This window comes from Trachinotus anak, unplaced genomic scaffold, assembly GCF_046630095.1.
Source record: "Trachinotus anak isolate AG129_WGS33_773 ecotype Australia unplaced genomic scaffold, CSIRO_AGI_Tana_v1 ptg000009l, whole genome shotgun sequence".
Lineage (NCBI taxonomy): Eukaryota > Metazoa > Chordata > Actinopteri > Carangiformes > Carangidae > Trachinotus > Trachinotus anak.
In genome coordinates this window covers 21,377,207-21,391,127 of record NW_027273860.1, presented here as the reverse complement: position 1 = coordinate 21,391,127, position 13,921 = coordinate 21,377,207, and the positions used below count along the sequence as shown (strand labels likewise).

At 45.5% G+C, this 13,921-nt stretch overlaps 2 protein-coding genes across 8 annotated transcripts; both read left to right on the top strand.

Moving 5' to 3' along the window:
- Nucleotides 1-64: 64 nt before the first annotated feature.
- thtpa (thiamine triphosphatase) lies at nucleotides 65-2,817 on the top strand. Of its 4 annotated transcripts, none has more exons than XM_071485799.1 (4): nucleotides 65-547; nucleotides 1,424-1,493; nucleotides 1,631-2,110; nucleotides 2,226-2,817. In XM_071485799.1, exons 2-4 carry the CDS (start codon nucleotides 1,424-1,426, stop codon nucleotides 2,324-2,326), a joined length of 651 nt encoding a protein of 216 aa, XP_071341900.1. In that variant the 5' UTR covers nucleotides 65-547; the 3' UTR covers nucleotides 2,327-2,817. The 4 variants fall into 4 exon arrangements, with proteins under 4 accessions (XP_071341900.1, XP_071341898.1, XP_071341901.1 ...); XM_071485797.1 differs by having other exon boundaries at nucleotides 1,628-2,110; XM_071485800.1 differs by lacking the exon at nucleotides 65-547 and adding an exon at nucleotides 554-822.
- A 3,750-nt stretch (nucleotides 2,818-6,567) lies between these two features.
- dcaf11 (ddb1 and cul4 associated factor 11) lies at nucleotides 6,568-13,893 on the top strand. 4 transcript variants are annotated; one of them, XM_071485788.1, is made up of 15 exons: nucleotides 6,568-6,913; nucleotides 7,019-7,223; nucleotides 8,300-8,427; nucleotides 8,884-9,002; nucleotides 9,125-9,189; nucleotides 9,349-9,449; nucleotides 10,113-10,259; nucleotides 10,690-10,744; nucleotides 11,039-11,107; nucleotides 11,318-11,375; nucleotides 11,607-11,792; nucleotides 11,897-12,050; nucleotides 12,549-12,701; nucleotides 12,775-12,881; nucleotides 13,062-13,893. In XM_071485788.1, exons 2-15 carry the CDS (start codon nucleotides 7,033-7,035, stop codon nucleotides 13,137-13,139), a joined length of 1,611 nt encoding a protein of 536 aa, XP_071341889.1. In that variant the 5' UTR covers nucleotides 6,568-6,913; nucleotides 7,019-7,032; the 3' UTR covers nucleotides 13,140-13,893. The 4 variants fall into 4 exon arrangements, with proteins under 4 accessions (XP_071341889.1, XP_071341888.1, XP_071341886.1 ...); XM_071485787.1 differs by having other exon boundaries at nucleotides 6,572-6,766; XM_071485785.1 differs by having other exon boundaries at nucleotides 6,572-6,766; nucleotides 13,026-13,285.
- The last annotated feature ends 28 nt before the right edge of the window (nucleotides 13,894-13,921 follow it).

Below are 13,921 nucleotides of genomic sequence, written 5' to 3'. Positions count from 1 at the left end.
TCCCCCCGAGGCTGGCTGCTGACATTCAGAGGGACACGGAGACGAGGCCTTATATAACCCACAGATCACCGCTCTGGTTTCAAAACCGTCCACTGGTGATCAGAGGGGGACACTCCTGTTAAAGTATGTGGAGTACTGGGGGCCCCCACCTACCCACCCACCCCTCCCTCTCATATTAAACCTCCCTCATCCTCACATTAAAGCTGAATGAGAATGAAAACGAGGCTCGGACCGTGACAGACAGTGAACCGCCGCTGGAGGAGGTGGACGTGGGCGCAGAGGCCGGGCCCCCGGGGTCCCATCATACGGTCGGTGGGAGTCTTGGGGTGGGGGGTAAATACCGATGAAGACGGGCGGATTAAAAGTACACCATCTACATGCCCCTGCGTTACTGGGGCAGGAGTTGATGCGCTTCAACGCCCTCATAGGTGTCTGCGACTGCGCCTGTGCAGAATAAAGTTTGCTGACGTGTAGGAGCCGCTCCGATGGATCTGTGGCCGAGTTTCTGATGCCGAATTACGTGGATTTAAGGACCTGATCTGTGAAGGTGTGTGAGGCTGCGGGTCTCCGTGTTCATGGGGTTTTTAAACACTCTATGCTTCAGTTTGTGGATTCTGACTTGGAGTTCATGTCTGACTCTGCAGCAGCAGTGTGAGCTGAATGAGCCTGATTATAAGGACATGTTGTTCTGTATAACCGTTCATTTCACATTTACAAAGCCGTTACCAGCACAGTACAGCACTGAGGGCGGGAAATTCAATAATACGAAATAACCATGAACAGAAAAATTATGACATTTACCAACGGTGAAACCGGCACAAGGTAAAGTATGTAGAGAAAATCTCGGTTAAATACTTATGTACGCCGACCTTTAATGACGTCAGAGTAGTGATCTAAAACACTCTGTTAACAGGAAGTCATAATTCACAGTGCACCATTTTTTGATGTATTATAATAAAATGATAGGATTTCAGTTGTAAAATAATAATAATCATCATCATCATAATTCACAGTGTTACTGCTGTAACTACAGCGATTAATATTGCTGTGTATGCGCCATGAGCCTAGCAGCAGGTTGATATGTGATGAATGAACCGGCACAGAAAGTAAAGGTGTAGTGGTGATCGGTTCAACATCTCTCTCTGAAACAGTCTGCAAAAATATTCAGGTAAAGTACAGGTGCCTCAAACTGAGCAGCAGCAAATAAAGTCAGTTATAATTTAATGTGGGGTAAACGTTGTAGTGTATTCGTGGAAACAATGAAGTAAATCTCATGTCCAGTGTGGACCTGTACCTGTACATAGGACTCACACCTGCCTGAGAGGTTCTGACTGAAACGACCAATCAGAGTCTTAAAGCAGGTTGAAGTGAATTTAGCCGGACTGATCAGTCCTGTTGGTGATAATGAAACTATGTCTTTCAGATGAGTGTGGAGGTGGAGAGAAAGTTTGTCTGCAGTTCTGACACCCTGAAGACGCTGGAGGAGATCGGGGGTATGTCTGTAGACTGTCTGTCACAGTCACTGAATGACACTCATCACTTTGTGTCTGTCTCTCATTAATACTGAAGGTTAATTATCTGTTTCAGCCTCATTCGTTTATTTGTCCCTCCCACCTCTTTTCCTCAGCAGTGTGTGTTGGTCACCAGCAATTTCGTGACCAGTATTTCGATACCCCCCAGTTTGACCTCACTTTGAGAAACATGTGGCTGCGTAAACGTGAAGGATGCTGGGAGCTCAAGTGTCCGCCGGCGGCAGTCAATGGGACAGAGGAGAGGAGTGCAGGACAAAGTGAAGCAGCAGCCATGTGCACGTGCTACAAGGAGATAAGCAGCCTGCCTGAAATCCAGCTGAGAGTGAGGGAGGTCATCAGAGACACAGAGACAGGTGTCTCAAACCTGGATGAATCTTGGCTCAGCAGAATGAACCTTGTGTGCTTTGCAGAGTTCACCACAGTGCGGCAGTCGTTCACTGTAGAGGAGGAGGGGGTCAAGATAGACCTGGACCAAGCTGACTTTGGCTACCATGTGGGCGAGGTGGAGACGCTCATGCCTGAGGGAGGAGATGTGCAGGCTGCTCTGGAGAGGATTGACAGAGCAGCTCAGAGGCTGGGTGAGCTTGAAGCTGCTGAGCCATTTAATACATTCACCATCATGTATGGTGTTAACACGTTCACCATCATGTATGAGGTTCTTTAAGTATAAACATGTTCTCTCGTCCTCCATAGGTCTGACCTCAGATCAGCAAGTTGAAGGAAAAATGAGTGTTTACCTCAAAAGAAATCATCCTGAACACTACACAAAACTTCTGTGTGTGCACATCCTGTGAGGATCAGTGACAGTGTTTAACCTGTGCACAGTCATGTCTGCAGTCTGAGGGATCATTCATTATAAAAACCTGAGGAACAAGGTGTGAAGGGACTCACAGTGGAGCTGAAGCAGCTGCAGACTCTGAGCTACTGGTTTGTTCTGTGGTTGTTGTCCTCTCCATGCGATGTTTGTTGTCCTGTGTGTGTGTGTGTGTGTGTGTGTGTGTGTGTGTGTGTGTGTGTGTGTGTGCGTGTGCGTGTGTGTGTGTGTGTGTCTGGTTGTAACATGTGAGCATTACTGTAAACACTTTCTCCATTCACCTGTAATATTGATATTTGAACTGTTTTGTGTTGAATCGACTGATGATGATGATATTAGACACAGCAGGTGACTGTCAACAGATCTTCCTCCTCACTGTCCACAGGTAAACATCTTCAGTCTGACGTTGATGTGTCAGTGATTTGAACTGTGGTTTGATGAGGTCAGAATAAAAACATGTTTTAATCAAAATGTTGACTCTGGTACAATCATGAATCAAGTTACTTTTGTATTGAAGGTCGCAGAACACTGTTCAACTGTACAACTCAATATAATATTATGTATTGATTCATCATGTTATCACGACCAGGCTTCTCAGTAAAGGAAGTGACCTGGTAAACCTGTGTGATGTAAAACAGGTGTTGAATGTTGTCATTCAGACTCTGCTCAGCTCTGTCAAACACTGTAAAACATCCCCCTCATGAGATTTCACCGGTTCAGATAAAAAAATACCAAACTTCGGTGATGTCACAATAATCACGAGAGCAGCAGCTGCAGTGGCGGTCAGAGACAGGTGTACCATCTTACATCTGGCTGTGATGAACCTGGCAGATTCACTGTGTCCTGCTGTAGCAGGAGACTGCAGGGGTCCTGCAGCAGGAGGCAGACACCTGGAGGAAAGGTGAGTTACCACGGCTACGCTCTGATCGACTGCAACCTGTCAGGTGGAGGTGATGGAGGTCCTCAGAGGCTGAGGTGAACCCTGGTCTGGTCTCTCTTGTCCCAGATCAGGTGGTCTACACTGACACAGACCCTCCTCTTTTATTACCCTTGTTGTTGTCAGTAATTTTGTTCCTGGAGATCTGTGTGTGCTCAGATGATCTGTGAGGGGAAGACATTTGAAACAACAAGGATTTTTTGATTGATTGATTAATTTATTTATTATCTCTAAACCATGCAGACACTTTGTCTCACCTGTCCATGTAAGTATCCATCTGAGGGCTGACTTCAGCCTTCTCCTTCAGCCCAGGTGTGTGTCTCCTTAATCCAGGACAATGTGATTCAAATGTTACAGTGTAAGTATATCAAAGTAACACAGGATTCACAAAAAGAAAAAAATACACTTCACCAACTTTATTACTTTATTGATTTGATATAGTGTTTAAACAGAGAAATCATAAAACATCCATTATTTCATTTTTATCCTCAGGTCAGATTCTCACCTGTCTCCAGGTGAGGTGCCCAAATGTCTTTAAGAACTAAGAAAAAATTAGTCACATATTATTTTGGACCCATTTGTCATAATAGATTGACTCATTTTTATACTTTAGATAGATAAATACTTTATTGATACTCCTTTTGGAAATAATAATCAAATAGTCCAGCAGCTCATTAAAATATTCAGTTAATATCTGAGTCAGTGTGATGATCCTCTATCTCTGTCTGAGGTGTTGAACAGTCTGATGACAGTGAACAGAGAATTTCCTGAACCTCTCAGTCCTGCAGCAGAGAGATGAGACATTGGCTGCTGCTGTAGCTGCTTCTCTGCTCTGAAGGATGTTGTGGAGAGGATGGTTGGTGTTGTCCAAGATGGCTGCATCTCACAGAGCAAGTGTCTCTCATCAACAGTCCTGAGAGAGTCCAGACTCCTCCAGTCACAGACCCAGCCTTTAGAAGCAGCTGGTCCAGTCTCCTTGTGTTCTGGTCTGACCTGCTGCTGCCCCAGCAGACCACAGCAGAGAAGAGGACTCTCTCCACCACTGACTGATAAAAATTTATATTTTTACAATGTATTCATTTATTTATTTATTCATTCATTAATTTATTTGTGGGAGAGAAATTAAAGAGCCTGTAAGAAACTATATACCAGCTGTTTATCTAAACATTACATTTGGAATTAAAACCAAAACGTATCTTTATTCTAACATAATGTTTAATCCAGTTCAACCTGAAACTGGTGTATTATATATAATAATATTTCTGTTTAAGTGTAGGTCTGTTGAATGATCAGAGGAAAAAGGTTCATGTTTCAGAGTTAAACCTGAACCCTGATAAAAAGCATGAAGACAAACACACCTGTATCATCAGCTAGCTGACAACTTTGATTTCCTGTCCTGAAAGGTTGATGCCTTGATTGGAATCATTGTGTATATGTGAGGCCAACATCTGCATCTGCATCATCGACATCTGGAGCCCCGGCATCGACTGTTTTATACCTCAGGAGATCCTGAACCTGCAAGTGGATCCTGGTCTGAGTCTCTACAGAGTCTGTGTTTGATGGTGTTTTATAGTATTATATATATATAGGGGTTTCATGTGTCTATGAATAAATGTAACTGTTGTCTGTTATAAAATCAAGTCAGTCAAGTCATTCAGTATTGTCACTGATGTGCCTCAGGCATCTATAACTGGAGCTAAACACAACTGTGGTATAATGTGAGCCAGTCATCTGGTGTCACACTGATTCAGGTTGAGTAGCTAGAAGTGATCAACAGGACCTGATCTTCACTGGTTCAGGTGTCAAAGTGACGACAGGTTGATTTATATTCTTCTGCAGAGACCTACCCTATCACAGGTGGGGAGTCAGAGGAGTCAGGTGAGGTTGTGTTCTTCAGTCTGTCATTAAGATGTTGTGTTACTGTCGCTGTGTTCTGAGGGGGGGGGGGGGGGGGGGGGGGGGGTGTTTGAGATATAGAATAATTATTTCAGGTGTGGTTTAGGTGTTAATTGAGAAACAGAGACTTAATGTTGTTTAATGATGAGAGTAATATTGATTTAAAAGATGATTTATTTTGAAGCTCTTCCTATTTAACATTACATGGTAGCTCTATGTGTATAGTTTGGTTTTGTCCTTTTGGATATTTTTATTTAATTGTCCTTATTTTATCTTATTTGTATTGTCCATCTCATTTGTACTGTGTATCTTACTTCAGACGGTCAGCCTGACTGTTTCCTCCATTTTCAACGTTTAATACTTTTGAATAGACGAAATAGAAGCTGATTTGTCCATCAATGTGGCTCAGTAGCTGTGAAAGTAAAACACCAATGTGCTGTTTGGTATCATCTGTGGATGTTTCTGTCAGAGACTGTATCCATGGTAACATCATAGAGACCCGGACCACTAATGTCCAGGGTTCCTGTGTGTTCAGCACAAACATAACCACTGTCCCAGCATGCATCATTGTATCATACTGTAGTGGGACATACTTTTCTTTCCCAACAACTTTAGTGAGCATAGAAGTCACAACAATGTAAGCATTAATACGGACAAACAGACAATACAAAAACAGTTGTCACTAATACATACGAAACAATAACAGAGCCAGGGGGAATGACCTAAATAAAGATATTAAACAACAAGCACAAATCCACAGTTTTTACAGCTTTCTTATTCTTGGAGTTGAAAATAGTTTTAATGTCCTGTTTGGTCTCATTTTCAAAAACTATAAACAAGGGTTTAGAACAACTACATTTAGATGTATGGATATGAAATTTTGCTATAACAATCACCAAATGTATAATACATAATTATTTACATTCATTATTATTGTTAAAGACACAAAACAGTACGTTTTTCCAGTGAAGAGAAAAGTCAGCATCTATAAATATCTTTCCAGAGTGTGGTAGTGGAGGCGCATCCTGAGCAGGTGTGGCGTTGTTTCCGGGTACATGTCACACAGTGAACCCTGACCCTGGTGTCTTCTCTATGATAACGATAATATAATAATTGATGATAATCATTCTGTAGTGGGACCAGCGGGACATGCTCCAAACTTCAGCTTATTTAAACTGCGTCATGATGACGTCACCTTCAAAGTTAAGAGGACAGATGTTTCACAGATGTTACCACAGTTTTGTAACATTATAAATAACTGTAACGTTTTTTCATACGGTGAGTTATTTCACGGACGTATTAAACGGCTCTCTGGGTCTTCGGTTTAACTAGGTGAACGCAGGTGTGCGTCACGTGACAGTGACGGGCACGCGCAGAGTTCTTCATACGTTTGTAAACAACATGGCGGCCGTGGGACTGGCCCTGTTACCGAACTGATCCGACACCGAGCTGTCAAACCTCCGTCCTTCAGAGTAAACCTGGTCCGCGGGACCGAAACGGAGCCACGACAGCAAACTGTTCGGTTCTCACTGGCACCCAACGAGCTGGACCGACGGGCTGCGGAGAAGACCGTTTGACAGACAAACGGTAACATTCAGGCGTTAGCATCATTAGCTAGCCTCACAAACAGCCAGTGTGAGCTAACGGGCAGCAACAGGGTGACGGGTGATCGGTACCGGTCTGTCCTGCAGCAGTACCGGTCTGTCTGAGGCGGAGGGTCCGGGGCCTTAGCCGGTACCCGATGTTAACGCAGATGTGGTTTTCCTGTCAGTGTTGTCTAACCTGTGTTTGTCCACCAACAGTCAAGTGTCAGATAACCGCGTACCACTGTCCCACCAGGCCCTCGTCAGTCTATGGGCTCTCAGTCCAGTTCTGGGATGTCTGGTGGAAGGAGCTCTTCCAGTGACAACCCAGCTGAGCGGTCTGAGGCAGCGGAACCGAACCGGAGCAGCAGCGGAGGCCGGGGCCGCAGGACGGCGGACAGACAGGCAGCGGCTGAGGAGGACGTCGACTTAGCTGAAGTGCTGGCGTATCTACTGAGGAGGTGACCTGTCCTGAGTGTGGAATGATCAGAGAGTGTAGCTCCATTAATAGATATTATAATTATTATAAGAATTATTACTAACACGATTATTATTATTATTATTATTATTAGTAGTAGTAGTAGTAGTAGTAGTAGTAGTATAAGGTGACACGGGTCATCTGCAGCTGACTGGACAGGGGGTTTATTGTGTCAGTATGAGTCTGTCGGTCCAGGTCAGAAACTCTCAGGTCAGAGTGGAGACAAACCGCCGTCAGAACAGGAAGTCCACTGAGTGATCAGAAAAATAGAAACCCCTGTGTGATACACCAGTACCCTGTGTGTTAGGCTAATCCTAACCCTAACCCTCAAAACATGTACGTAACATCACTTCACCACTGTAAAGTTCTTTAAATGTGCAGATTATCATATATTACTTTTGTCTAATTAATGAGATTTTATTGTAGATATTCAAATAGGAGACCACCGACAGTAATTAAACACATGAACGTTACCTGCTGTGAAGATGATGTTGATCTGTTGAGTTTATGACACTGTTCAGGTGGAATAAAGTAAAAGAAGCTGATAGTGTTTTACACTCACTCCAGACTGCAGTGCGGTCACATGAAGGTCTGGAGTTTCCCAGTCCTGTTCCAGTTCTCACTGCAGTTAAAGTGTCTGGATTTTTTTTTTAAATATTCCTCTGCTAAAAAACACAGGTGTTGTTCAGCAGATGAACGATGAATGAGGCTGGCAGGGCCCAAGTGATAACACAGCAGAGCAGTCAGAACCAGAGAGCACCAGGATCCTGAGGAGTAACACCCTCACTTCAGTTAGCATTCAGCTCCCCTGGAGGATCAGCAGGAACAGTACCAGGGTGTAGGTCTATCTATGGTCCAGTATCTGTTGTGCTGGTAGGTGTCAGCACTGGGCCAAAGGACTGAGGCTGGTGAGTCTGTGACTCACTGACTCATCTGTGCATGTGATGGTTCAGACCTTAGTTTTGATACTGTTGGTTGTGTTATTTGGGTTGAAACTGCTGTGTGCGCGTGTGTGTCTTTGACTAACTGGTTGAACTGATGTGGTGCTGCTGTGTGCAGGGGCCAGGTCAGACTGGTCCATGGCAGTGGAGCCACGGGGCTGCAGCTGGTCCAGTCATACTCTGACTCTGATGAGGACAGCGACGGAGCCTGGGAGGGTCGGCTTGGAGACCGCTACAACCCACCAGGTAACCTCAGTGCTGACACTGTCCAGGCTCACAGGTGAGACGACAAAAGACTGGAGAGCCTGTAGAGCTGGAATACACAGTGTGATACACACACACACACACACACACACACACACACACACACACACACACACACACAGTGTGATCAAACCAAACTGTGGAGCAGTTAGAGAGACACAGGGTGTGTGTCAGTAAGATGTAACATGCAGATCAGTTCAGACTTTACCTTGTATTAATCAGATCAGTCAAAATAGATGTTATCTATGTGAATTGGATTGAATGAGTTGTATCACCTGTGAACTCTTAGAACAGGTGAGTCAATCTCCACATGCTGGTCACTGTCAGCTGCTGACAGGTCCAGCAGTTTGTGTTCATGAGCAGGACCACTGAATCAGGACCAACTGACTGTAGCAGTAAACCATTGACTCTGACCTGAGGTTTGTGTTGTGTTGTCAGTGGACACCCAGCCTGACACTCTGGAAGTGGACCGAAGTGAGATCCGAACTCAGATCCTGCTGGCCACCGCCTCCTCTGCCCTGAAAGGCCGACACAGTTTCACCCACATGCTAACAGAGGTCAGACCACTTAGACTAGAATCCAGCAGAGCATCAAAGACCAGACTAGAACACAGAGTTCTGGTTCATATCAGTGTCATCTCAGCCTGTGTTGACTAATGTGTTGTGTGTCTTTGTCACAGAGGGAACAGGGCAGATGTCGAGGCTCCAGTTTTTCTCATGGGGAGTGCAGTCGTATCCGCACACAGTAAGCTGTTTACACTCTGCACAGATCAACAGAAGGAGACAGAACAACAACCAGCTGTCAAAAACACAGTCACATGAACTTGTGTTGTATACTGGGATTGATTGGTTTCATCTGTGAGACCTGGACTCAGATCAGACTGACCTTCCTGTTCCTTCACAGTTTCCTGCCAAACTACGTTTCCCACAAAGACACTTACCAGCAGAAAGCCTTCTGTGGAGTTTACAGTGAGGATGGAAACCTGTTCCTGTCTGCCTGCCAAGGTAAACACTCCACATGTCAGTCTACAGGAACAAGGGCAGACCCAGACCTGGTTCTGAGTGTGGGTTTAAGACTGCTGAGGAACCAGGACTGACTGACTGTAAACAACAGAAACACCAGCAACAGGAAATGAGACAGTACACTCCCTGCAGCACAAAAAAAGCCCTGTTAAGAAAAAAAAGGGTTCTGTCCACTGAAACACTAGAGGGCTTTTAATTTGAAATGCTTACAGGAAGTGAAAGATTGGAGCGACAGCGTCCTAAAATCCAGCTGTGATCAGTTCTACAGATCAAAAAGAGGAGTCAGACACATAGAGCTGCTTCTGATAAAAGTCTGTGAGGTTCTGGAGTCCAGGTCATTAAAGACTAAACTGTTGTGGATCCAGACTGAGGCTGAGCTCTGAGAGTGACACATTAATTAAGATCTTCTGTCTGATCATTTCCAGACTGATACGAGGTTCTGACCTCGTCTTGTTTATTGAAGTTGATGTGACAGAGGTGTCACTCAGCCTCTGTCATCAGAGTTCAGTTAGGTTGTGTTTCCTCATGATGGAGACCTTTTCTCCTATAAACCCTGACTGAGTTTGAATTATTATTGAACAGTTTTTGAAGCCTGTCAGTTCCTCACAATAAATGCCTTTTTTTTTTTTAAATTGCTTGCTGCAGACCAGAACATACGTTTGTACGACACCACCAGGGGGCGCTTTAGTCTGCGGCGGACAGTGAAGGCTCGAGACGTGGGCTGGAGCGTGCTGGACGTCTGCTTCACCCCTGATGCTCAACATGTGCTCTACTCCAGCTGGTCTGACTACAGTAAGTCCTGTCACCATAGGAGGCTGTACGGTGTCATTTCAGTGTCACACACACACACACCCACAGAGAGAGAGATACTTATACATGTGCACTGACTTTAACTTCAACATTAACTTCAACTTCAACTTTAACTGTAACATGATGGACCTGATGGGCCTCATTGTCGGACGCAGGCACTGTTGTGTCACAGATCATGCCTCCTGAACACTGGGTGCCATCATGGCAGCTCTGTCTGGTTGAGTGTAGAAGAAGAGGCTCAGGCGTCATGAGACCTCCAAGAAGAAAAAACGCAGAGAAATGTTCTGATTAAAAACCCGAGGAACTGTTTTCAGAATAAATCAGTTTATTGATTGATCAGTTAATGGACTGATCATCTCAGGTGTTCATCATCAGACTGCTAACATGTTTTGTCTCTCTGTCCCTCCCACAGTTCATCTGTGCAGTATAGATGGAGACAGTGAAAACCACACCGCCCTGGACCTCAAGTTAGTGTTTCCTCATAGTAACTTATAACATTATGAGCAGGTAGTCCCCCCCTCTCTTCATCACACCTGGATGAATGATGATGATGATGTCAGAACCATCACCTCAACATCCACTCACTGCGCGCCTCACACTGTCATTGTGTGCTTCATCCTGTCTGCAGGTGTGAAGTCACGTGCAGTACAGTGTAGTCAGTAATGATGCTGTAGTGTCAACCTGTGTGTGTGTGTGTGTGTGTGTGTGTGTGTGTGTGTGTGTGTGTGTGTGTGTGTGTGTGTGTCTGTGTGTGTGTGTAGTCCAGATGAGAGGAGGTTCTGTGTGTTCTCTCTGGCTGCGTCCACGGATGGAAAAGAGATCCTGGGAGGGTGAGTCCACCTCACTTTGTTTCAAAGCAGTGAGGACACCAAACATGAGACATGACCTGAAGACATGAGACATGACTCAGAGACAGGAGACATGACCTGGAGACATGAGGCAGGACCTGGAGACATGACCTGGAGACATCAGTATGTGTCATTTTTTAACTCAGTCATGTGACACTCTTTTACCTGGGTCTGTCTCTCCTGTCCCTCCAGAGCTAACGACGGCTGTCTTTATGTTTTTGACCTGGAGCAGAACAAACGGACGTTGAAGGTTAGTGAATCTGGTCCACCTGGTCCACTAAAGACCAGCTGAAGACCAGCTGACCCTGCAGGCTGTACTTGAGACGCTAACATCACCATGCTAATATGCTAACTGTCAATTGTAGCATGTTGATGATGAGCAGTTCTAATGTTCCCTTCTTCATCTTCTTTTTATTTTATTTTTTTATCTTTTTCTAATGATCAGTAAACAAACACTGACTCCGCCTCCTGTGTTCCTCAGATTGATGCTCACGAGGATGACGTGAACGCGGTGGCGTTCGCTGACGGCTCCTCCCAGCTGCTCTTCTCTGGCAGCGATGATGCACTGTGCAAGGTGTGGGACAGACGGACGCTGAGGGAGGACAGACCACAGCCGGTGGGACAGCTGGCCGGACACCGAGACGGCATTACCTTCATCCACAGCAAGGTGTGATGAGGCCGCAGGTGTTTGATGTAATGAGTCAGTGTCGCTCCAGAGTAAACCCAGGATGCTCACTGCTCTCACTTTGACCTCTTCTGTCCTCCGACCAGGGTGACGCTCGCTATCTGATCAGCAACTCCAAGGACCAGTCTATCAAGCTCTGGGACGTTAGGAAGTTCTCACCCAAAGAGGGACTGGCAGCTTCCCGCCTCGCTGTCACTCAACAGAACTGGGATTACCGCTGGCAGCAGGTTCCCCAGAGAGGTGGGGAGGGGGGGACAGAAACCAGCTCTAAACCAGCTCTAAACCAGTTTTTCCTTTAACCTTAAGTTTAACCTTAAGTTTGACCAAATGATGAAGAATCACATTCATCCTGTTAGTGTGTGTACACACACTGAGTGTGTGTGTGCTTGTGCTTGTGCTTGTGCTTGTACTTGTACTTGCTATATAGTAAGGACCAAAAAAAGTATTTTACTAACAGAGTGAGGACATTTTGGGAAAGTGAGGACATTTTGGCCGGTCCTCACTTTTTGAGACACCTTAAAATCACATTTTGAGGGATAAGACTTGGTTTTAGAGTTATGGTTAGAATTAGGTTGAGGTTAAGGTTAGGGTCAGGGTTAGGGTTAGGCAGTCAGTTGTGATGGTTAAGGTCAGGGTAAGGGGCTAGGGAATGCATTATGTCAATGAGAGTCCTCACAATGATGTGTGTGTGTGTGTGTGTGTGTGTGTGTTCACCTCTGTTCCTTCTGTCCCTCTCAGCCCTGAAGAGACACAAGCTGACAGGCGACACCTCGGTGATGACCTACCGTGGGCACGGCGTCCTGCACACCCTGATCCGCTGCAGGTTCTCCCCTGAGTTCAGCACTGGGCAGAGGTTCATCTACTCCGGCTGCTCCACAGGAAAGATCATCAGTGAGTGTCACCACAAGTGTGTGTGGATGTGTCACAGTGTTGATACACAGCTGAAATGTTTGTGTGTGTGCAGTCTACGACGTGCTGACAGGCAGCGTGGTCTCCAGACTATCGGGCCATGACGCATGTGTGAGGGATGTCAGCTGGCACCCGTACGAGGACAACATCGTCAGCAGCTCGGTGAGTAGAGTTAACAAGGTTGAACCAGAAGGAAGCAGAGAGCGTTCAGACCACAGAGTCTCCTCTGCTGATAACACACATCAGTGTGTTCACTTGTTGTTGTAGTGTGTACTTCCCTTCAGTGACCTTTAACCCTGTGGACAGGACCTGTCCTCCTCATCCTTCTCTGTTTGTCCACAGTGGGACGGAGCAGTGCGGATGTGGGAGCACAGACAGACACATCCTCTGGAGGAGGAGAGAGAGAGGGACAGAGACTGACAGGAGGAGGAGACATCAGAGGAAGAGACATGGCCACAGTCGGGCCGACACTGGCCCAACCAGAGGAGGAGGATAAGCTCAGAGGGCCTGGGAGAGACGTCTTTATCTTTAAATTCAATGCTGGATATTATTGATTACAGTAAAGGCTGACGGTGTAGAGGTCAGAAGTCACACTGGGACAGCCCACTTCTGGTTTCTTCAGGTTTTTTTTGCCTCACTCAGAATGTGCTGAAGCTCAAAGGCCAGCGCTGCACTTAGTTAATGACCTGATGACATGTAATGGTCAGATAGTGACAAAAGATGATCACAGACAGGAAGTGATGATGATTGTGTATAAATGTATAGTATTTTAATGGGATGTGTTCAGGGGGTGTGTTTAGTTTGCTGTGATGAATAACATGACAAGTGTCACATTTGAGGGGCTGACACATGTAAAGACTGATGTTTGACTGACTTTGTAGAGCTCCACACTGGTCCAGACTTCATGGTGGTCTGAGGTCTGGATCCTGGGTCAGCGCTCACCTCTGTAAACACAAGCCCTGAGCCTGTGAAAAAAGAAACAGCCAATATAAACGTGTGGTCAGATCAGCAGATCTGAGTGTGTGATAATGTGTTATCGTCAGGAGGAGGTCTGTGTGCACAACAACAACACACACTCGTCTGTTTATGCAATTTTCAGGTGTTTATATCAAAGCCCATCTTTCTCTCTCAGAAACTGTTTTACAGTCACAATAAAAACTTTATTTAAAAGTTCCACACAGAACCTGCTTCGTTTAATTTAA

Coding starts and splice junctions, on each gene's coding strand:
- thtpa (XM_071485797.1), top strand. CDS start 1,424: ATGAGTGTGGAGGTGGAGAGAAAGTTTGTCTGCAGTTCTGACACCCTG. Junction 1,494..1,627: donor GACGCTGGAGGAGATCGGGG/GTATGTCTGTAG, acceptor TCTTTTCCTCAG/CAGTGTGTGTTGGTCACCAG. Junction 2,111..2,225: donor CAGAGCAGCTCAGAGGCTGG/GTGAGCTTGAAG, acceptor CGTCCTCCATAG/GTCTGACCTCAGATCAGCAA.
- dcaf11 (XM_071485785.1), top strand. CDS start 7,033: ATGGGCTCTCAGTCCAGTTCTGGGATGTCTGGTGGAAGGAGCTCTTCC. Junction 8,428..8,883: donor AGACCGCTACAACCCACCAG/GTAACCTCAGTG, acceptor TTGTGTTGTCAG/TGGACACCCAGCCTGACACT. Junction 11,793..11,896: donor TTACCTTCATCCACAGCAAG/GTGTGATGAGGC, acceptor TCCTCCGACCAG/GGTGACGCTCGCTATCTGAT.